The following is a 24,632-nucleotide window of genomic DNA, read 5'->3' as shown; positions in this document are numbered from 1 at the left end:
GTTTGACGTTTTGATATATATATATTTTTTTGTTTTTTATTTCAAAATGCTTTTATTAATGTATACATAATAATTTGTGTTAAAAGAGATTTTTGTTTTTAATATACAAACTTACATTTTTTAGATATTTGACGTACATTATATAATACATTAAGTATTTAAAAAAAAAATAAATACGTTCAAATATATAATATATTATATCTCATGCGTTTTTTTTTCTTTCATTTAATGGCATTGCAATTATAGTCTAATTACTTTTGTATTTTTAATATCATTACACTTACACATTTAGTCCATTCATCATTATATTTACATTTTTAGTTTAATGCAAATTGATTTAAGTATGAAACATTTCTAAAGTGACAAAAGAACTAACATGTATAATTGAAAACATAAATATGACAAATTATAATAAACAAATATTATACTTTCTTTAATGTATAAAATGTATGATTTCCCTTTCCTGCTATTTAAATTAAGTACACCTGTATGCAGTACATATCAAAAAGTACTGGTATAAGACTTATACTTGTTAATTGTAATAAAAAAACAATATTATAAAAAACTTGTTAAATTAAATTCTATTCTTTTTTACGCTTAATATACAAAGTCTATTTAAAAATATATTAATCTATGTGTGAACGACGAAGCAACAAAGTCTTGTACCAGTTAATAGTATCATTTTTGATAACTTTTATGTCTAATATACGGTAGATAAAAATTATTTATATTATAAATATAAATAATAGAATTATTAGTTGACTATAGTTAACTTCTTACAGTTAATTGTAAAAGATATTAAAAATATAGATAATTTCTTATTAATTTACTATGAAATATAAGTCGCTGGAAGAAACATGTTTGTCATATATGTAGCCCTGCAAGATTCATACAGGAGTCATATCTATAGAGTTTTTCGCATTTTTACGATAATGTGAAAAATTCATAGCCAAATCAATCTCGTCAACTTCTTCACCAAGAAGATGGCCTTCGGGATCGGATTTTGACTTTCCAAATATTCTGTAAACAAATTTCACGATGCAAGACAAAGTTTAATAATTTTATGGACAACCTTTATGTTAGTTAATTGCTTCCGTTATTAGTGCATTAATAGTGCTTCACAGAAGTATTTTACAATAAATTAGTAATTTATAGGTCTTTTTTTGTTACAGAAATGTTATTTATTGCCTTCCAAGTGATTGTAAGTTAATATGTTAGTATGATATTTTTTATAAAAAATGTTTCACATTTCAATGAATCACTTATAAATTATCCTTCCCAGTGAAAAAATAACGAGATTAAATCTAAAATACATAAAAGTAAAATATTTCGCATGTGAAATATAATTATATTCTAATAAGCACAAGCAAAAGGCAACTTATTACATACATATCAACGCTAAAATAATTAGGATTAATGAAGCAATATTATATCTATCTGGAAATACACATGAGTATTTATTCATAAAATAATTGTACAATAAAATTGCATATTTATAATACATTATAGTACAACAGTTTAGCAAATATATTGCATTCGACAATCTATACATTTTATTATTTATTCATTATTTACAAAATGCTATGTAATAAAAATATATACATATATGTATGTATATAATATATACATATGTATGTATGTATATAATATATACATATGTATGTATGTGTATATATATATATATATATATATATATATATATATATATATTTTCTTGAATAATATGAATTTTTAATTTCAGTCTTATATTTTGTTGTCATAAATTAATATTACCGGAAGATAAGCAAAATTTTTTCGGAAAAAAATATCTGACAAATCATTATTACGATGACTAATAAGTTACTTTTATTACAACGCTAACAGAAATATTCTTTTCAACTAAGCAATAATTTAATAAACGATTACACATTATTTATATATATTTATTTATATAATATATAATACTATTTATATTTATTAATCCATTGAGAATAATACCTTTAAATCTTTATTATCGAATGCGAGTGACAACATGCGAAAAAAGAAAGAATTTATTTCAATATATTTGTTTCTTAAAAAAAAATATTTACATTGCTTGTACATCATAATTGAAAATGATATTAATAAAAAGGAGATTATGTATGAAATATATACATAAAACCTTTCAAAAACAATTATCAACATGTTTAAAAATAGATAAAATATAAAAAGAATCGCTTACCAAATGAACGTAATTAAATCAAATTATAAATGATATTTCAAGCATGTAATTATTGGTTAGTTACATTTGATTTAATTCTCCAGTGATGTTATTTGTATTAATATCTATGTGTGAGTGAACAATAAGGAAGAGCGTGTTATATTATCAAAAATAATTCTGGCGCTGTACAAGATTAGTATAAATAAATAATGTACTTTTTATTTGTTAAAATCAATTTGCAATTAGCTGTACATATATGCGTTAAGCGATAGAGTTATTATAGTCTTGCGAAACGCCTGAGAGTAACACATTCGTTTGCGCATACCTGGACAATGTGGACGTTGATCTGTTCATAACCGGTGCGACTGAATCGTCCAATCCCCGATGAAGTGATATTGTGTCTAAATCAATCATTCGCGCTGTGGAGTGGGCCTGTACAGCTGCTAGGTACTCTGCAGTTTCCAAGGTGGCTTTAGTAGGTTTCCGATAACTGTACAAAGAATCGGTATGCATTGAAATATATTTGAATCGATTATAAAATAGACAATGTCATTAAAGAATTTTATTTCAAATCGACAGTCAAAGATTCGCCAATACAGGATGGACCAAAAGTCTAGATACAGTCGAATATCTCGTATAGAATGCATTTTAGAACAAAATGCTTTAGACAAAAGTTGTAAGGATTAAAAAGATGTATTTAACTATAATATCCATTTGACATTGAATGGCATCGCCAAGGTCAGGGCAAGGTTAACTTGAATTTTTTAAATGGAACTCCCTATTTTTCATTACATAGTCTTGTAGCTTATCTTGAGAGCTTTCCAAAACACTATAATAAATTATTTTTCTCTCAAGTACTTTTTGAATTATAAGGCTTGAAATCATTTCTTAATTTTACATAAACCATAAAATATCTAGTAAAATATTCATTTTTCGATTATCTTACCTTAATACTTTTATGTACAAAATAATGAGAGGAATCAATTGGTCTAAAGAAAACATACAGTTGTTTTTAAGAAAAAATATGGAATTGTTAATTGCAAATTACATATTTTTTCTTCGAAACAATTATGTATTTTCTTTACACCAATTGATTCCTTTCATTATTTTGTACATAAAAGTATTAAGGTAAGATAATCGAAAAATGAATATTTTACTAGATATTTTATGGTTTATGTAAAATTAAGAAATTATTTCAAGCCTCATAACTCGAAAAGTATTCAATGAAGAAATACTTTATTATAGTGTTTTGGAAAGCTCTCGAGGTAAGTTACAAGACTATGCAATGAAAAATAGGGAGTTCCATTTAAAAAATTCAAGTTGATCTTGCCCTGACCTTGGCGACGCCACTCAATGTCAAATGGATATCACAGTTAAATACATCTTTTTAATCCTTACAACTTTTGTCTAAAGCATTTTGTCCTAAAATGCATTCTATACGAGATATTCGACTGTATCCAGATTTTTGGTCGACCCTGTATATCTACTTACAGTTTCAATAGTAAAGAACTTCCCACTACAGAAACTGAACTTAAAGCCATGGCGGCGGAAGACATCCACGGTTGGAGGAAGAGACCGATGGGACTAAATATTCCAGCGGCTATGGGAATCCCTAAGAGATTGTAGATACTTGCGAATAAGAAATTTAATCTTATTCTGTAGACCGTTCTCCGTGATAAATCCAAGCACGCGATTACATCCAGAAGATCGTTCTGCAATATAATGCGACATTATTTCTTTTGTACAACGATTAAAACGCATTATTTCTGCTTGTTGTATAATTACGCGCATCAGGACTACGTCGGCAGCCTCTACAGCAACATCGGTACCCGATGCGATAGCGATACCGACATCCGATTGAGCTAGAGCCGGACTGTCATTGACACCGTCTCCTACCATGGCGACTCTTAAACCTTGATCTTGTAGTCGTTGAATTTTAGCCACCTTGTGAGATGGTAAGACTTCGGCGAAAACTTTGCTGATGCCAACCTGTATATTTCCGAAAAGCAGAAGAAGCCGATAAACATGGATTTAGCCACGAAAATGAAGTCTTTTGTACGCAACAGAATTTCCTTAGTACCTGTCTAGCGATAGAAGCCGCGGTTTTCCTATTATCACCTGTCAAAAGAATCACTTGCAATCCCATTTTCTTTAAGGTATAGACCGCGAGATGCGCCTCGGGCTTCACAGTGTCGGCGACGCTGATCATGGCGATCAGAACATTATTTACAGCAACTAAGACGGCAGTATGTCCAAGATCCTCTTCGTTAATCATCCTCGCATCGATCTCTTGCGGAATATTGATTGCATTCCGGCGCATCCATTCCCGATTACCGATACAGACTTCATACATGTCATCGGCGATGTTCCGATCGCCTTGCGAGTCAGGATTTAACAGTAATTGCAGATCTAAATTTTGTCTCTCCCGCGTCGATTCGACAATCGGTATATTGTCGACAGGCACGTTATTGAGATTATATATCCCGGCCGGCGTATTGGTCGTCTGATTCACATAATTGATGATCTTCTCGGACTTTAGTGCATCGGACAGAGCGACATTCAGGTGGGACACCTTACACTTGAGACCACAGCCAGCAACCGCTTGAAAATTCGTGCACTGCCCAGTAGCATCTGATCCGATCGTATCTTTTACATAGCGTACGATTGCTTAAAAAAGAAAAAATAACAATTATTATCAATATAATTACATGTGATTCAATATAATTACATAGAAAATATAATAAACCATTTTAATCAATACACGCGAATATCTCAGAAACACTGCATTAAATCGAAAAATGTTTCAGACAAAAGTTGAAGGGGGACATAAGATGGTGCCATTAATTTGACTTCGAAGAGTCGCCTGAAAGTCACGTGAAGGTCACTTCCAACTTTTTAAATGGAACACCCTATATACTTTTGCATATTCTTGTAGCTTGCCTCAATAGCTTTCCAAAACATTATAATAAAGTATTTTTTCATTGAGTACTTTTCGAGTTATAAGGCTTCTTAATTATCTTAATTTTACATAAATCATAAAATATCTAGTAAAATATTCATTTTTCGATTATCTTACCTTAATACATTTATGCACAAAATAATGTGAGAAATCGATTAATGTAAAGACAAAACATAGTTATTTTTGAGAAAAAATATGTAATTATTAATTGCAAATTTCATATTTTTTTCTTTGAAACAACTATGTGTTTTCTTTACACCAATCGATTCCTCTCATTATTTTGTGCATAAATGTATTAAGGTAAGATAATCTAAAAATGAATATTTTACAAGATATTTTACGATTTATGTAAAATTAAGATATTATTTTAAATCTCATAACTCGAAAAGTACTCAATGAAAAAATACTTTATTATAGTGTTTTGGAAAGCTCTTGAGGCAAGCTACAAGAATATGCAAAAGTATATAGGGTGTCCCGTTTAAAAAGTTGGAGATGACCTTCACATGACCTTCAGATGATTCTTCGAGGTCAAATTAATGGCACCATCTTATGTCTCCCTTCAAGCCATACAACTTTTGTCTAAAACATTTTTCGATTTAATGCAGTGTTTCTGAGATATTCGCGTGTATTGATTAAAATGGTCTACCCTGTATACGATAAAATATGATAATAATATTTACCTGACGCAATAGGATGTTCGCTATTTATTTCTGCCGTGCCGATGATCAGTAAAAACTTTGCCAACGAGCAGATCTTCTCATTCACGAACAAACCGATCCTGGTGACAGTCGGCACACCGTGCGTCAACGTTCCTGTCTTGTCGAAGACAACACATTTAACTTTGTGCGCATTTTCCAACGGTTCGGCACCCTTGATCAAAATACCGTTCATCGCGCCTACTCCAGTACCAACCATAACCGCGGTTGGCGTGGCTAAGCCAAGTGCGCAAGGACAGGCAATTGCGAGCACTGCCAGGGCGCTTCGAAAAGCGTATTGAAGTATGATTTCTGTACGATTCCTGCCAGTCTTATTCATTTGATCGTTGTGCAACATGGGCAGTTGCTCGACATTCATGTAACCGATGATGATCCAGATTATCAGTGTCACTACGGAGACTAATATAACCACAGGTATAAAATAACCGGCTATCTTGTCGGCCAGCTGTTGGATTGGCGCTTTGTTTGTCTGCGCCTCCTCTACCAAGCGAACGATTTGCGCCAATGTCGTGTGTTCGCCTGTATGCGTAGCGGTGATCAATAGCGGTCCGTTTTGATTGATCGACCCGCCGATCACTACTGAACCCTTATTCTTTGGCACTGGCATACTCTCCCCCGTAATTAAACTCTCGTCACAGGTCGACTGACCAGACAGTACGCGGCCGTCAACAGGCACTTTGGCACCCTGAACCACCTTCAACACGTCGTTGCGTTGCACTAGATCGATGCTTATCAAACGCTCAGATAGTATTTCATTATTCGGACCAAGCGTAACTAATACAGCATCCGTGGCTTTCAAGGATAATAATTTTGAAAGAGCTTCGGATGTTTTCCCCTAAAAAACAAAGCATTCTTAATGTCGTGTATATCTTTTCGCAGAAGTGATTCGTTGAAAAGGTACCTTCGCCACATGCTCAAGCCATCTTCCTAGACTGATGAAGACTAGCAGCATCGGCGGAGTATCAAAGAACGTCTGTGGACTGACATTTTCTTGCATTATCATAGCGGCAGTTAGGACGGCGACAGAATAAAAGTAGGAGATCGTGGTGGTCATTGAGATCAAGACATCCATATTGGTTGTGCGGTGTTTTATAGCTTTGTAGGCTTGCACGTAAAAATGCCAGCCGCCAAAGAACTGCGCAAAGAAAGAAAATATAAGAAATAAATCTGCAGTCATGCATCCAGTGTTTGCTGGTATCTAGATAAAATTATCTAGATTTCTAGGTAATCATCTAAATAAAGAAATGGCTTATCTTTATCTTTAACTAGATGAAGAAATACAAAGTATTTTTATCTTTATCTTAGATGAAAAATATATGTCATCTTATCTAAAAATTGTCTAAGATGACGTTTTCATTATGCAAAAAAGTTTTCCAGGCATGCTTCTAAAAATCTATCTAAAATATATTTTTTATATTATTATTATTAATATATTATAAATATATTATATTATTAATATATTATAAATATATTATAAATATAAATTAATAAATTATAATAATAAATTATAATATATTATAAATATAAATTAATAAATAAATATTTATCATATCATTTATATACCTTTTTGCTATTATTTAAATTTTTTTTAGGAAAAAAGAGAGAATATGTGTTTATGATTTTAATATCCCATTTATAATCTGCGTCACATTTTTTACAAATATTTATAGATTTTAGAAGATATTTTTTAGAAGATATTTTTACAAATATCTTCTAAAATAAATAAAAATATCTAGATAATTATCTAGATTATCGCAATAATTATCTCATCTTTCATCTAGATTAAATAAAAGCAAAACCATCTTTATCTCATCTAAGATAAATTTACGGATTTTTATCTTTATCTAGATAATTTTGAAATTATCTACAGCAAACACTGCATGCATTATATAGCGGAATAAGCAGGAGATAAACAGTCTATCTTGCGCGTACCTGCACCGGTGTGGAGAACACGAAAAGTATAAAATTTTCCCAGGAGAGACCAGGTACTATGCAACACATTTCCTCGTGCGTTGTGTTGCCGATGGACATGCTTACCATGAAATACGTCATTGCTATCATGCACGGAACTCCGAAGATCAATGATATCAAGAAGGCCGTTCGCCATTTACTTATCTCTTCTCTGGAACACGAAAAATAATAATTCCAAAAAATTCCTATTCTGCAAGGAAGATACTTACGCATATCGTGAGAAAATTATCCTTACTTCTGGTCCAAGTAATCTCTATTCTCTTTATCTCGGTTGCTGAACAAATTGGCAGTGAAGCCTAATTTATTAATACTTTCAACAATATCCCTGACGCCGATCTTTTCCGCGTCGTACTTGAACTTTCCCCGTTGCGTCGCGAGAGCGACCACTGCCGATCGTATACCGGGTAATCTCTTCACGGTCGATTCTATTTTGTTTACGCATGATGCGCATGTCATACCCAAGATCTGAAATTAATTTGAACAGATCTTTTTTTTTATACTAATAGAAATACATTTAAAAATAATAACGCAAGCGGAACATTTCCAAAATATAAACTATGTATATAAAGATAATATATTGCGATTTTTAATCATCTAATCGACAATCTAACACAATTTTCGATATACAGAGTAGGCCATTTTAATCTACGCACTGAAATATCTCAAAATCCATAAGTTTAAGACAAAAATGTTTCAGACAAAAGTTGTATGGCTTGAAGGGAGACATAAGATGGTGCTGTTACGCCCGCGGCGAGGACTTCGATTAATATCGAAGACGCGCGTGAAGAAATCGGCCGCTCGCGAGTCGCGCGAAATGAATAGACACTTTTAAAAGGAACTAGAAACTTTAATACACAACACCACAACACAGAACACTACAAACGGTAACACAGAACGTAATGCACAATATTAGCAATTCGGCTCAGCACGATACAGAAACGCGTCCGCGCAGCTTGACAGCTGAAACCGAACTCAAATGACAGACGCTGCTGTCAACAACCTCTTGACAACGCGCTTCTTCTCGTTAATCGGCGCCGTCCCGATGAACACGGACATCAGAGCCGTAACAGTGCCATTAGTTTAACCTTGGAGAGTCATCTGAAGATTACGTGAAGATCACCTCCAACTTTTTAAACGGGACACCCTATATACTTTTATACATTCTTGTAGCTTGCCTCAAGAGCTTTCCAAAACGCTATAATAAAGTATTTTTTCATTGAGTACTTTCCGAGTTATGAGACTTAAAATTATTTCTTAATTTTACATAAACCATAAAATATCTAGAAAAATATTCATTTTTCGATTATCTTACCTTAATACTTTTATGTATAAAATAATGAGAGGAATCACTTGGTGTCAAGAAAACATAATTGTTTCGAAGAAAAAAATATGTAATTTGCAATTAACAATTACATATTTTTTCTTAAAAACAACTGTGTGTTTTCTTTACACCAATTGATTCCTCTCATTATTTTTTACATAAAAGTATTAAGGTAAGATAATAAAAAAATGAATCTTTTATTAGATATTTTATAGTTTATGTAAAATTGAAAAATTATTTCAAGCTTCATAATTAGGAAAGTATTCAATGAAGAAATACTTTATTATAATGTTATGGAAAGCTCTTGGAGGCAAGCTACAAGAATATGCAAAAGTATGTAGGATGTTCCATTTAAAAAGTTGGAGGTGACCTTCACGTGACCTTCAGATGACTCTCCAAAGTCAATCTAACCATCTTATGTCCCCCTTCAAGCAATATAACTTTTGTTTGAAACGTTTTTGTCTTAAACTTATGGATTTTGAGATATTTCAGTGCGTAGATTAAAATGACCTACACTGTATATACATATATATAAATCTATTAATACCAATCTAAAATTATAAGTCAATTATCTTACTTTCAATTCAATCTCGCCTTCTCCAGTCCCAGATTCTTCGATTAGAGTCGTAGGAAAGCCCAATTCCGATATACTGGAAGCAATATCCACCGCTCTTATTTTATCCGGATTGTACATGATTTCTGCTTTGGCGGCCATTAACGCTACCAATATGCTGTTTACACCATATAACTTTTTACAGTGCTTTTCTATCGCGGCGACGCAGGAAGCGCAAGTCATACCCTTTAATCGACAAACGAATCCATCATCCGTATAACTAACACGAAACGCTATATTGTTGTATGGGGAGTTTGAATAAATTAATTTAAAGTCGAAGAGTAAAGTATAACGTACCGTTATATGTAAGAAACACTTTGACAATTGTCCCTTGACGTCACCACCACCGTTAACTTGTATCAATTCCGTTTTTTTGTTATTATTTACAACAAGAGATTTCACAACTTTGCCGTCTATCTCCTTCACGTATGCGGTAAAGCCCATGTCTTCTATGTATGCTGCTACTTGATCGGCCGTTACATCGCTGCTGTAAGAGACCTTGGCTTCTTTATCCTCTAGACTAACATTGACGTCCCTTATATCGGGCTTTTCGGAGAGAACACCTACGGAATATATAAATTAGTCATAAATTTTAGTCATAAATTATAGTCCCATAATTCCCAAAATTATATAATAAATAAAAATAAAGTAGTAGATAAAAATAAGTAATAAATAAAAATAAGTAATAAATAAAAATAAAGTAATAAATAAAAATAAATTATGCAACAAATAAAAATAAAGTTTTAGATACATTCTTCCAAATCTACATCTCTTTCCAAACAAGAACAAGGAAATCCCATAATAAAATAATAAATAAAAATAAGTAATAAATAAAAATAAAAAAATAAATAAAAATAAATTATGCAACAAATAAAAATAAAGTTTTAGATACATTCTTCCAAATCTACATCTTTTTCCAAACAAGAACAAGGAAATCCCATAATTATATAATAATCCCATAATTATAAAATAAAAATAAGTAATAAATAAAAATAAGTAATAAATAAAAACAAGTAATAAATAAAAATAAAGTAATAAATAAAAATAAAGTAACAAATAAAAATAAAGTAATAAATAAAAATAAATTATGCAAGAAATAAAAATAAAGTTTTAGATACGCTCTTCGGTCATTGATGAACTCTGAAAGATCTCACGCATATTCACGGATTTATTTCTCTATTCTGTTCACTGACTCACCGGTGATGTTCTTAACGCACGACGAGCAAGTCATTCCGTCCACATGTATAATGCAAGACTTGGTGGCAGGTACTAAGGAGACGAGGGCATTCGTGGTTTCGTTCATCGTGACGTCGTCGGACATTGGTAGACTCGCGGTAAATCCCATGTCCTCGATCGCGTCCGCCAATTCTCGTGGCGTCGTCTCGCGCATCCTGTACTCGATGTAGCCGGCCATCTCCTCCAGGACAACCCTGATACTGATGACGCCCGATCGTTTGCCGATCATCCCCTCGATGTTCCTCACGCAACTCTGGCATGTCATGCCCTGGATACCGATTTTAACCACACCAGTCTCTTCCGCGGGATCCTCCCGTGCCATCAGATTCCCGTAGTCGATCTCATCATCGCTATCCCTTCAAAAATGTTTACAGATAATTCAGGCATTTGTTCGAACAGAAAATGTGCTCGATCTTAACATCACTTTCATGATGCAATGTATCTCGTAACTAAAATTCGATGCGATAAATGAAATAATAATAATAAAAATAATAATAATATGATAAATGAAAATGATAAAATAAATAATAATAATAATAATAATAATAATAATAATATGATAAATGAAAATGATAAAATAAATAATAATAATAATAATAATATGATAAATGAAAATGATAAAAATGCCAATTAATATAATAATAACTAAATTTCATCTATTTTTACACAGAAATATTTTTAAACATAATTTCTCCTAAGAATAACATTTTACTGCTGTAATAAATTAATCATGTGGCGTTGTAAAAAGATACAGATCATAACTTATCTTAAATTTAGAGACTGAATAAAGAGGCAGAGAGAGTTTAAAGTTTATCGACTTCGTGTTGATAAACTATACCCATCAAAGCAGTGATATTTTATATATTTAAATATTTTTTCGCAATATAATTAGATCTCACATCCAATAAGATGACAATAGAACAACTACAATATCTATTTGCAAGATTTTATTATCGCAAAATAAATTATTACGATGATTTTCATAGTATTTAAAAGCGAATAACGCTTTGTTTACAACAATAATCTCTTTCATAAATTCATGCAATACACATTTAACGCAATAAGCTGCTAGAGTAGTATCATATTCATTATTTCTCGAATAAAAAGAAAGTAGATAAAAATATTACACATTCAGAGATTTGATAAATTAATAATGTGCCATTAATTATGCATCATTCCTGCGAAGTTCATTAAATAACATCATATATGTTACACACAACATCATATCTGTCATATGTATAACATATATGCAAAGGACAGAAAAACTAATAACTGAAAAACTAATAATTAAAATATTATATATTATATATATTTATATATTATATATATTTATATATATTATACATATTTATAAAATATTATATATATTATCTATTTGAAATTAAAATATAGCCAAAGTATTATAAGTTATCCATTTGAAGTTAAAATAAAGCCAAAAAAATGTTTTGAGATGTAATTTATTCATTTCTTTTCTGAATAAAATAAAAAGATTAATATCTTTCGTCTTTGATTTAATTATACTTTCCAAAACTTGAATCGTGTATCATTATCTTATGTTAATGTCAAAGAAAATGCAACTAAAAGTTATTTTCAAAAGCATTAATCAAAATCATAGATCTGTCCGATTTTCTATTCTTTTTTCGAGATTGAATCTGGATAAGACAGAATTTAAAAAAATCACAGATATTTCTGTTTAATGTCTGAAGTTTTATAAATAAAAAATCTGAAAATATGGACATCAAGTCCTCCTAAAAGTATATAACATTGCAGTCCTTCATGAAGCCTTACCAGATGAAATCGATAGAGCCATAATTTTTATGAAGAAGGAGCAGTTTATCCTCTTCTTTCATCATTCAAAAAATTAAAATTTCTCGAAAGATATTGAAAACCGCGTTACGTGGTTCTTTATCTCAATTCCGACCTTTGTCAATTATCTATCATTTCTTATCAACAAAGCACAATATAGATAAGCGAAAATATTTTTGTGAAGAACAGACTTGTATTTTTAAAAACAATACAAGTTTTATTATGTCAATTATAATCGACAATTATAAATAATAGTAATACGATCGGTAATAAATCGCAATTAATTCTGAGGAGAATTCAAGATATCAAAATTCGAGGTTTCGATAAATTTCTGGAAAATTATTATCTAGGAAGATTATATCTTGGAGAATAATTATTTCGACAAATTTCTATTCATGCAATATTATCGCAATATTATATTAAGGGATATTTTGACTAATAATTGCATGAAAAAGCACGAGTTTTCGTGACGTCGAGATACTCAGAGGATATTTTAATCGACGCGTTGCGATAAGAGAATCGCGATATCGAGTCGTGATTTCTATTTAAATCACCATTAGGCACCGGATTGCTCGTGAATCGTCATTTATCACGAAGAGAGAGAGAGGCTGTAAGTATAACGTCAAACTACTGTCCATTTATTTATCAAAATTACGTATATTGCGCGATTGTTATCTTTGATGATTTTTATGATGCGAAAAAAATCCCTCGTTGATTTCCACGATTGGACGAGAATCTAGTTTCTGAAGGTGCTTTACGACGACAGTGGGGAAAACACGACACCAAAATATACACATCATACTCTCGATAATATCTCCGAACGACTGATAACTCCTCTGATAATCGCTATCCCACGATTCGCTAGTTGCTCACGGTGCTCTCTTTTTGCTCACGGCACTTCTTTTGCCGAGAATATAAAAGGAGTCGAACAATCGAGCTGGTACGCGATTATGCTACATTGAAGTATAGCGAGGCTCCTTGGGCAATCTTGCAAAATGCTCATGTTTATTGCAAAAAATATTCATCTAATATATAAGTTCGTGTGAATACTATGTATGTATATATATATATATATATATATATATATATATATATATGTATATATATATATATATATATATATATATACATACATATATATATATATATATATATATATATATATATATATATATATATATACAGGGTGTCCCAAAAGTCCCGGACCGGTCGAATATTTCATAAACTATGCACTTTAGAAAGAAATGTTTCAGACAAAAGTTGTATGGCTTGAAGGGAGTCATCAGATAGTGACAATGATTTGACATGGGAGAGTCATTTGAAAGTCACGTGAAGATCACCGTCAATTTCTTAAATGGAACTCCCTATTTTTTATTACATATTCGTGTAGCTTATCTCGAGAGCTTTCCAAAACACTATAATTAAGTTAGTTTTCATTAAGTACTTTCCGAATTATGAGGCTTGAAATCATTTCTTAATTTTACATAAATCGTAAAACATCTTGTAAAATATTCTTTTTTCGATTATCTTACCTTAATACTTTTATGTACAAAATAATGAGAGAAATCAATTGGTGTAAAGAAAACAGTTGTTTTTAAGAAAAAATATGGAACTGTTAATTGCAAATTACATATTTTTTCTTAGAAACAATTATGTGTTTTCTTTACACCAATTGATTCCTCTCATTATTTTGTACATAAAAGTATTAAGGTAAGATAATCGAAAAATGAATATTTTATAAGATTTTATGGTTTATGTAAAATTAAGAAATGATTTCAAGCCTCATAACTCAAAAAGTACTTGATAGAAAAATAATTTATTATAGTGTTTTGGAAAGCTGTCGAGATGAGCTACAAGAATGTGTAATAAAAAAATAGGCGGTTCCATTTAAAAAATTGAAGGTGATCTTCACGTAATCTTCAAACGACTTTTCAAGGTCAAACCAATGACATCATCTTATGGTCCCCTTCAAGCCATACAACTTTTGTTGGAGGCATTTTCCGTTATCGCCCCTATCTGAAGAGATATTCCCATGGACGGATTAAAATAGCCCACCCTGTATATACATACATATTGTATTATTTTATACATACATATTGTATTATTTTATTATTTACATATAAGTTTCTCGATATACATGATAATAATATATTTAGAATAAGATGTTGCTCATATGGCATATATTAATCATAATTCATCATAATTATCATCAAGCATGTCAAATTTTCATGCATTCAAATTTGTAATTTTAATGATAAATAAATTATCAATCATTTATCAATTATATAATATGATAATATTTATTGTATAATAATATTCATTCATAAGTATTTATCATTTTATAATAAAGTAAATTCGAAAGATAAGGACGTTCGTTATTTCTTTACGTTGCATCGTTATTTTTCTATATTAGAGAAAATATTATAGTAAAATTTGTGCATGCTAACATATGAGAGAAATTACAATACTTTTACTCAATAATATTAATCATACGCATTACATATTTCACAAAAAAATATTGTAATTATTCAAATATTTTGATGCACAAACAAACGCATAATTGTTAACAAACAATAAAAAAAAGATACTTTACAATTTTTATAATAATAAATATCTTAATATCATTCTAGCTTTACTAGCATAAATATGGAAAAGAATGTCTTTTTATAAACTGTAATTTATATTGCAAAAGTATTTCCGTACAAGCATGCTTTGTTAATCCTTGAACGACAATACGGCATCTTATCATGACGAAAGCTTAAACACAGAATGCATATGCAATAAATGAAGCATTTTCAAAAAAGTCGACAATTAATATACTGAGATAAAGCAAAACTACTCGGGTTATTTTGCGTTGCAAAATATTGCAAAACAACATTGATCGCTCATATACAGACCGTGTATAAAGATTTTGTATATACTAATCATACGGAATTGCCGATCTTAATTTTAATGTGAAAGTTACTGCGATTCAAGTAAAAGATTTTCACGCTTTCTGCTCATGATGAACTTTCATCTAGCAAGTTCGACGCATACCTACGCATGTATTATGCGTAGAATAGATAGTGCAAAATGTACAAAAAAAACTAATGATATTAGTCATTAAGTCAAAATATATACATGATACATATACATGATTTGAAGATTCATACTTTTTTTTGAAAATTTTTCTGCGAAAATATATGTAATAAAATTAAAAAATCAAGAAACTTAGCTTTTCGAAAAACGGTTTTAAAAGAAATATAATTAATTTAAATATATTTTACAATATTTTATAGTTAATTTAAATATATTTTACAATATTTTATAATTAATTTAAATATATTTTACAATATTTTATAATTAATTTAAATATATTTTACAATATTTTATAATTAATTTAAATATATTTTTAAATATATTTAAATATATTTTTTAAATATATTTTACTCTTACAAATAATAATACTGACCCAAGCAGCCTAATATTTTCGCGCAATCTCGAGCTCATATAGTTAGCCACAGAAATATCCATCAAATCGTGATACGTCAGCTTCACCCGATGGACCAATGGACCCCTGAACTTGATCATCTTAGCTTAATCGCACGATATTTTTATTCTCATAACACGAATTCGCGATTAATTGTCACATCACGTAACATCAAATCGTAATATTATCTTCTCCCAAATATTCTCGAAGCTCTATTATTTTAATTTTAAGTAATATATTTATATCACTATACAGATAAGATAGTAAGAATCTCATGAGACAAGCGAGATAATTTATTTCTATTTTTTCGTGAGTCTAAAAAGACCCAACAAAAGATCACTTTTAAATTTTATCATCGATTACACTGAGGGAAAAATTTTTTTAAATCAAATAAATTTGTTTTCTTGAAACTTTTGCTTTAAATGCAAGGAATTGTTTATTTCATTTAAGCAAAAGCATTTAATTTTAATTAAATATGCATGTTATATTAAGTACATTATTTTCATTTATATATTTTTTATATTTAAATACCATTTTCATAAAATATATACTATAATTTATGAAATTAAATATATTATTTTTTTAAATTAAAAAATTTAAAATTTTTGGGAATAAAAAATGCATTTTAATAAATATTTTGTAAAATTAAAATAAAAATATTTAATTAAAAATTATATTTTTTAAGCATATATATTTTTTTAAACATATGTAAATAAATACTTAACTTAAGCAAACAGACGTTTTGAATACAAGTAAATACGTGATTAGTACCCACCGAATAAATAGCTTTTTTGAGTTAACTAAAATTTTTTTATTTCAAGATAATTTTTTCCTCAGTGTATAATTATCATAAATAATGTTTTTTATAACACTTTAATATTAATTCACACACACGAGTAACAGCACTGCGCGTATATATTATATTTTCTACTAAAAATATAAATAAGATATATTATTATATTAAAAAATTCAACATGTAATATTCAAAATTTCTTGAGAGATACGTGACACATGGCAAATCATGGCAGCGCATGACATGAAAAACGGCACATGTTTAACGAGTATAAGTTAAGGCGAGAGTGAATATCCGGGGAACCAGGTGAGCTCAACTACTTGAATCGACTACTTGAGGCAAGTATAACGAGAGAGAAAGGCATGCTCCAGATTGTGATATCTTCTGAATTGAACAAGGACTTTCATACTATGCGTGATGGAAAGACAGAGAAAAAAAATTCATTACATTCGCTCGCTCCAATGCAAAGCAGTTTATTCTTCGATATTAAATTTCGGAGTAAAATGAAATATATCATAGAGTCTGGCACTAAATATAGGTGATTATTGGTAATTTTGTTATTATTGCAATATATAAATTATGTCTACTATACTACACTTACTACACTTACTACACTGAGGAAAAAATTATCTTGAAATCAAAAAATTTTAGTTAACTCAAAAAAGCTATTTATTCGGTGGGTACTAATCACGTATTTACTTGTATTCAAAACGTCTGTTTGCTTAAGTTAAGTATTTATTTACATATGTTTAAAAAAATATATATGCTTAAAAAAATATAATTTTTAATTAAATATTTTTATTTTAATTTTACAAAATATTTATTAAAATGAATTTTTTATTCCCAAAAATTTAAAATTTTTTAATTTAAAAAAATAATATATTTAATTTCATAAATTATAGTATATATTTTATGAAAATAGTATTTAAATATAAAAAATATATAAATGAAAATAATGTACTTAATATAACATGCATATTTAATTAAAATTAAATGCTTTTGCTTAAATGAAATAAACAATTCCTTCCATTTAAAGGAAAAGTTTCAAGAAAACAAATTTATTTGATTTAAAAAAATTTTCTCTCAGTGTAGATAAAGTATTTCCAACAAACGATGAACTATTTTGAGAATTGATTCGACAATTAGTTCTCGAAATCAAATTGTAGATCTATAGCATTGTGAGGTAAAAATATCTAATATCATTGATATAAAATATTTTTACAAGATATGTATATCTTGAGGATATATAATTTACAGATAGTTATTAATTAAAATTATTGTGTTATTGTCAAAAGAAATCATGATAATATTTTCATCATGAATATTATGTTATTTTGTATAAATATAGTTTGAAGAATTTATTGATAATATTTGCATCTAATAGCTTAAGAAGTTTTGAAATAAGGATACATTAAATATCTTCAGCAAAGAAGGATTAAAAAAATTAAATTATGCTTTTTTCCCAAATAAAATATCCAAAAATATCCCAGAAATGTATCTACAAATTATTAATTTAGAATTAATTCCCTGCTATAAAATTTATTCCTTAAAAAATTCTCAAAATTATTAATATTAATATTATAATTTTTCATATTATATATTATTAATTAATTATTATTATATATAAATTAATTAATTAAACTTAATTTTCAATATTATATATAATTAATTTAACTTTTCTATCCGATGTATAGCTTCCAATGGCAACATTACGTCGTTACTATTCATGCATGCGATCTCTTTTAATAGCTATTAAAACGCGCGAATCGAGAGCAGCATTTAATTTATTGTCCCAATTGCTATTTATCTCGAGAAACACAATGAAACAACGAGAATTACAATGATACATATTCGTGTTTTAACAGAATAAAAATGACCATTATTAAATTAAATATATTATTTTTTTAAATTAAAAAATTTAAAATTTTTGAGAATAAAGAATGCAATTTAATAAATATTTTGTAAAATTAAAATATAAAAATATTTAATTAAAAATTATATTTTTTTAAACATATGTAAATAAATACTTAACTTAAGCAAACAGACGTTTTGAATACAAGTATAAATACGTGATTAGTACCCACCGAATAAATAGCTTTCTTGAGTTAACTAAAATTTTTCTTATTTCAAGATAATTTTTTCCTTAGTGTAATAAAAGTGTGATTCATTCGAGAGTGTATTGGAAAATATTCTTCAAGAATCTCAAATATTTCGATAGTAATGTGACTTACCCAAGCGTCTCGATTAACGCATTGTATTTCCATGTATGAAATTTTCCTGTCATTTTTATCACGTCACTCGGAAAATTTCCCCAAATTTCTCGCGTGTTTTAATTAAAGCGAATTTTTTTCTCTCCTTCTACAATTGTTTCGAAGCAAAACAATAATTAAAACATAACAAAACTGTCATAATGCATCTCACATCTCACTTGTTACGAATTCAGTCATACGTTCATGTTGCATCGAACGACTCGATGCACGCGATAACACATTAAAAAATACACGAAGCACCTGTTAATACTTCTACATTACTTTTGCAAGCGGATTGATCTACAAGACTACAATTTCGATATTCGATCGGTAATCCGGTTACAAAATGACACTACAAGAGTGTCCTCGTATCTATGTTATTAAACAGTATCATGTTCTCGTGCTTGTTTCTTTAGCCTATGTAAATATTAGATAATAAAAGAATTCGATTACGGTTAAAAGATCAAACAAATGTCAACAAATTAACGTTGCATTTTTATTCATAAAATTATGAGATTTCTCTTTAATAAATTTAATAAATTTATATTTAATTACATTTTAATTATAAATATTTTATATTTAATTATATTTTAATTATAAATATTTTATATTTAATTATATTTTAATTATAAATATTTTATATTTAATTATATTTTTATTTATATTTAATAAATTTATATTTATATTAATAAATTTTCTTACGCGTCGCAAAAATTCAGAGTTATCTTGTTTTAAAAATTGCGTTTGTTTTAATCCTTTCCCAAAAGATGTGTTTCATACGAAGGCAGTTTTACAGGTTTTTGGAGGTGCTGATTCCAAATTTACCATCAAAAATCATGTTACTTTGATTACACATATAAATTATTATAATATTTATCATAATAAAGTTGTAATCACATTTATATAAAATTTTAAGTTTATAATTAGCGTATAAATTTTATGATTTTTTATGAATTAATATTATATGAAAAATAATATATATTAATATATATTATTATACATGAAAAATTATATATATTATTATATTATATTATATTATATATTATTATATATGAAAAATAATATATATTAATATATATTATTTTTCAATTAATAATATGATTTTTCAATTATATTATATTTTTTTAAATTATATTAATATATTAATATATTAATATTCAATTAATATATAATAAATATATTAATTTTCATTCTCTAAGTTTAATTTTTTCCAAAGTTTAGATAATTATTATATTGTACTGTAAACATTACATTTCAAAGTGCACGATTTTTTTACATATAGCTTAAACCTTCTTTTTTTAAGGGGGGAACCTCATGTAAAATGAAATTTTTTAGCCATTTTATTTTTTTGCTTAAATTGATAGGAAATTTCTTCAAAAATACGAGAAAAAAAGTTAGAAAGTGATCCGAGAGCTCCTTGTACTTTATTTTCAAAAGAAAGTAAACAGTCGAATTGGGCGGAGCACTCAAATAGTCGAGCGGTCGTCGGACAATCGGCCTTTCGGTTCCTTTGTGGATATTTCTGTGTGCAAAACATGTAGTTCGAAGTCAGTCTGAAGAAGAGGAAGGTCTACTCTATGGCCCTGGAATCGCAGATTAGCAAAAAACTGCGGTAAGTTAGAACGAATTACGAATTTTTTCACGATTTTTCTATTACTCAAACTTTAAACGCGTTTTTCTCGAAACGCAAAATTTCGCACGCCGTGCAACGTAGCTCAAAAACTAATCATTCGATCTTTATGAAATTTGGTATAGAAATTCTATAGATATTTGGCCTCAGCATGACGAGCTCCGATTTTTAATTTTTTTATTTAAAACTTTGTTATTAACAATTGTTTATAAAAGAAAATCCTTTTTTTTTTCAAAACTTCGCCATTTTTGCAAATTTGCAAATTTTAATAAAAGGGGACCGTCATGCTGAGCGTTTTTGCATAAACTAAAGAACCCATTTTGTATTTTTTGTTTCAGATCATTTTTGTGACCTGCATGCTGCACGGCGCATTTTCAAGACGCTGTTTTCAAGCCGCCATTGCACCGTTTTATTGTTAACGATTAATCTTAAAAAAATATTTTCTTTAAATATTATAACGTAAATAAATTGTGCCTTAAATTGCAAATTAATCTACGCATTACATTTTTCAAAAAAAATTCCTGAAAAACAGGCTATTTACATGAGGTTCCCCCCTTAAAACAAGCCAAGGTAGAGGTTTGAGTTAAGAAATTTTTTTTCACGCACGGAAAGATTAGAGCTCCTCGAAATATCGAGCACTTCGAGTCGACGAAAAACTACTGACACATCGAGCACGTAATCGAGTAAGCAATTATTTTTTAACTGATAATAAGAGCATGCGTAAGTATTTAAGATAAACTTTAGACTTGCTTAAAGTTTATTTAAAATACTTACTATTTTAAATACTTTGGAATAATTTATCAAACACGAAAATATATGCAACAGCCAATGTTGCAACGCGACTTCTTTGTTCTAAAACGATATTAGAATATAATATAATATTAGAATATATACCTTCAAAATATTAGAATAGAATAGAATTATGCGAAGCTCTCGATGAAGTTGAACGCGCAATCAACTGACTCGTTTTTTGTATGCAAATATAAAAAAAACACATAATTGTTACAAAGAAAAAATATGTAATTGTTAATTGCAAATTACATATTTTTTCTTAAAAATAACCATGTGTTTTCTTTATACCAATCGATTTCTCACATTATTTTGTGCATAAAAGTATTAAGATAAAATAATCGAAAAATAAATATTTTACTAGATATTTTATGATTTATGTAGAATTAAGAAATTATTCAAGCCTTATAACTCCAAAAATACTCAACGAAAAAATATTTTATTATAGTGTTTTGGAAAGCTTTTGAGGTCAGTTACAAGAATATGTAATAAAAAATAGGGAGTGCCATTAAAAAAAATTGAGGTGACCTTCATGTGACCTTCAAATGATTATCCAAGATCAAATCAATGGCACCATCTTATAGCCCCTTCGAAACCATGCAACACATGTCTGAACCAATTTTTCGATATTTCGATTAGTTTACGAGAAAATTGACCGTATTGTTTAAAATGGGCCACCCTGTATATATAATATGAATGAAACACAGCTGACAACGCTTTATAAAGTGAGAGCGAATAGCAGATAAGATAAAATTAAGCGGCAACATTCCTTGGAGATCTCCAAACTACAAGGATGTATCTTTTATGCGATAATATTTATAATATTCATTATTTCTTATACAAGTATTAAAAATAAAAATCAATGCCAGTCTCTACGCATGACTTACTAACAACGCTCAAGGTTTATCTCAAGGTTTATTCTAAAGCTTTCATTCTAAATTATGTAAAATCAATTGGAAAATCTTTTCTCTCTGGGAGATATATATTTTTGTCTCTTCAAATCGTTCTCTCTTCATTTGAAACCGAGACAAATATATAAATGCATACAAAATATTGTATTCATTGGAAAATATATTTTACTCACTTTTTCCTCATAGATTGGCTTTTAGCTTTATCATCCCTAGCTTTATCGTTTCTCCCATCTGCAACACATAAAAATATACACTATTATCAAGCTCTCTAAACATCGAATCTCATCGATCGTACTCATTCTTATCGCAGTGCAAAAACCTTTCAAAATTCTTTCCGTATAATTTACAGAAATTAAGGATGTTTTGTATGTATAATTCCAGCAAAAAGTAGCTGAAAATCATATTGAATATCCACTTTTTGGTGTATTTTTAGTGAAATGAGAAATTATGTGAAATATTACAATTTGATCAGAGATTGTTTAATATTTATTGCGTTTTTACTGAAATATTCCAAATTTTGTTAATCTAAATGATTAACTTTTGGCAGAGAATTTCGCCTTGTGACAGATACATGGCTAATTTCATTAAATTATATTTAATATCTTTTTAACCAGTTATTACTTGTATAATATTATTTGACCAAATATTTCCTCTGTATCTAAACTCTTGCAAATTTTAAACAAATTTTGAATATTATTTCCATCTGTTTTTGTCATTTAAATCGACGTGGTTATACGTTTCCCATAAGAACACATGTTAATTCGGTGCAAATTAAAATCCTTATAACTTGTAAACGCTTTAGTGAATCAATTTAAAAATTCTACTGAAGATTCTAAACATAAGTAAGAACATTCTGTACAATTTTCATTAAATTCTCAATATTCTGAAAATAGCTACAAAACATCCCTAAGATCATTTATCTCACACTCACCTCTATCTATGTGTTTTACAGTCGCCTGACATTCCTCTATCTTCGTCATGTTCATTCTCCTCTATAATCAGACAAAATTTAAAAATATTAAAGCAAATCGTGTCAACCGATTCTCTTTGTTCTCAACATTGAGACATAGAAGCATAGAATCCTGCTTAATCGCGTCCGATGGCATCATCAAACGGAACAAACACAAAGAGACTGTCTTTCACATCTACTTCCGAGAGTGCATTCAACAAACACACTCACGCAAGTCACCCATACACATACCGTTCAGCATACGCGTCGTCCTCCTGCGACTCTTCATATGGGGTTATGAACTTGATATAACCTCAGTGGTCGCCTATGTCTGTGAAAAATTCGAGAATTCCCAGATGATTTTCGGAGCCGAACGGTCACAACACCGCGCATCGCTCTCTTGCGATGCCTTGACGAAGAGGGGGCGGGGGGCGAGGGGGTAACGAATTATCGCGTCGGAGATTGATCTGCGGAGAGCGCGCGTTGTCGGACGCACCACGATTCCGAAATCACGCGGCACGACACGAACACGGAACAAGGAAAAGGCGAGACGCGTCGCGACGCGTGCAAAACGAACTGTCAATTCGCCGCGCGAGTCACATGACGCGTCGTGACAAGCGCACAGCTGACTGACGGGCCGGATTTTCTCGCGCATGCGCATTGAGTATGATATCACCGAAGTAGTTAATCGCGATGTATTTTATAATACCATTATTATTATATTTCTATAATAATATTACTTATTCTAAATTAAGTGATATTATTATAGAGATATAATAATAAAATAATATAATAATAATATAAATAATATAGATATAATAATTAAGTAATATTATTATGGAAATATAATAATAAAGTAATATAATAATAAAATGATATAATAATAGAATAATAATAATATAGTAATAAAATAATATAATAATAAAATAATATAAATATAATAATAATAATAAAATACATTGCGTATTAACTACTTCAATCATATTCAATGCGCATGCGTGAGAAAACCTAACATACTAACAGCTGATGAGCTCGCGCGAA

General features: G+C 29.2%; 1 protein-coding gene across 4 annotated transcripts; it reads right to left on the bottom strand.

Annotated features, from left to right (window-relative positions):
* Positions 1 to 739: 739 nt before the first annotated feature.
* LOC105249539 (copper-transporting ATPase 1) lies at positions 740 to 24,202 on the bottom strand. 4 transcript variants are annotated; one of them, XM_011255082.3, is made up of 15 exons: positions 23,844 to 24,202; positions 23,574 to 23,634; positions 22,816 to 22,873; positions 10,957 to 11,351; positions 10,057 to 10,322; positions 9,724 to 9,945; positions 8,061 to 8,290; positions 7,787 to 7,976; positions 6,756 to 6,989; positions 5,819 to 6,689; positions 4,260 to 4,846; positions 3,965 to 4,168; positions 3,671 to 3,891; positions 2,505 to 2,669; positions 742 to 1,020 (listed from the first exon to the last, which is right to left on the bottom strand). In XM_011255082.3, exons 2-15 carry the CDS (start codon positions 23,626 to 23,628, stop codon positions 888 to 890), a joined length of 3,831 nt encoding a protein of 1,276 aa, XP_011253384.1. In that variant the 5' UTR covers positions 23,629 to 23,634; positions 23,844 to 24,202; the 3' UTR covers positions 742 to 887. The 4 variants fall into 4 exon arrangements, with proteins under 4 accessions (XP_019882581.1, XP_011253386.1, XP_011253385.1 ...); XM_020027022.2 differs by lacking the exons at positions 22,816 to 22,873; positions 23,574 to 23,634; positions 23,844 to 24,202 and adding an exon at positions 16,253 to 16,407 and having other exon boundaries at positions 740 to 1,020; XM_011255084.3 differs by lacking the exons at positions 22,816 to 22,873; positions 23,574 to 23,634; positions 23,844 to 24,202 and adding an exon at positions 19,295 to 19,407 and having other exon boundaries at positions 741 to 1,020.
* Positions 24,203 to 24,632: the final 430 nt, after the last annotated feature.

This window comes from Camponotus floridanus, unplaced genomic scaffold (genome assembly GCF_003227725.1).
Source record: "Camponotus floridanus strain SB8 unplaced genomic scaffold, Cflo_v7.5 scaffold35, whole genome shotgun sequence".
NCBI lineage: Eukaryota > Metazoa > Arthropoda > Insecta > Hymenoptera > Formicidae > Camponotus > Camponotus floridanus.
Note: the sequence above shows the minus strand (reverse complement) of the source record. Positions and strands in the feature narration are given on the sequence as shown.

What these genes read in the sequence shown, in the direction of transcription:
- LOC105249539 (XM_020027022.2), bottom strand. Translation starts at nt 16,371, where the DNA reads ATGATCAAGTTCAGGGGTCCATTGGTCCATCGGGTGAAGCTGACGTAT. An exon ending in GAAAATATTAGGCTGCTTGG is followed by an intron (nt 11,352 to 16,252) that starts GTCAGTATTATT and finishes ACATTTTTGAAG; the next exon opens with GGATAGCGATGATGAGATCG. An exon ending in CCGACGTAGTCCTGATGCGC is followed by an intron (nt 3,892 to 3,964) that starts GTAATTATACAA and finishes ATTATATTGCAG; the next exon opens with AACGATCTTCTGGATGTAAT.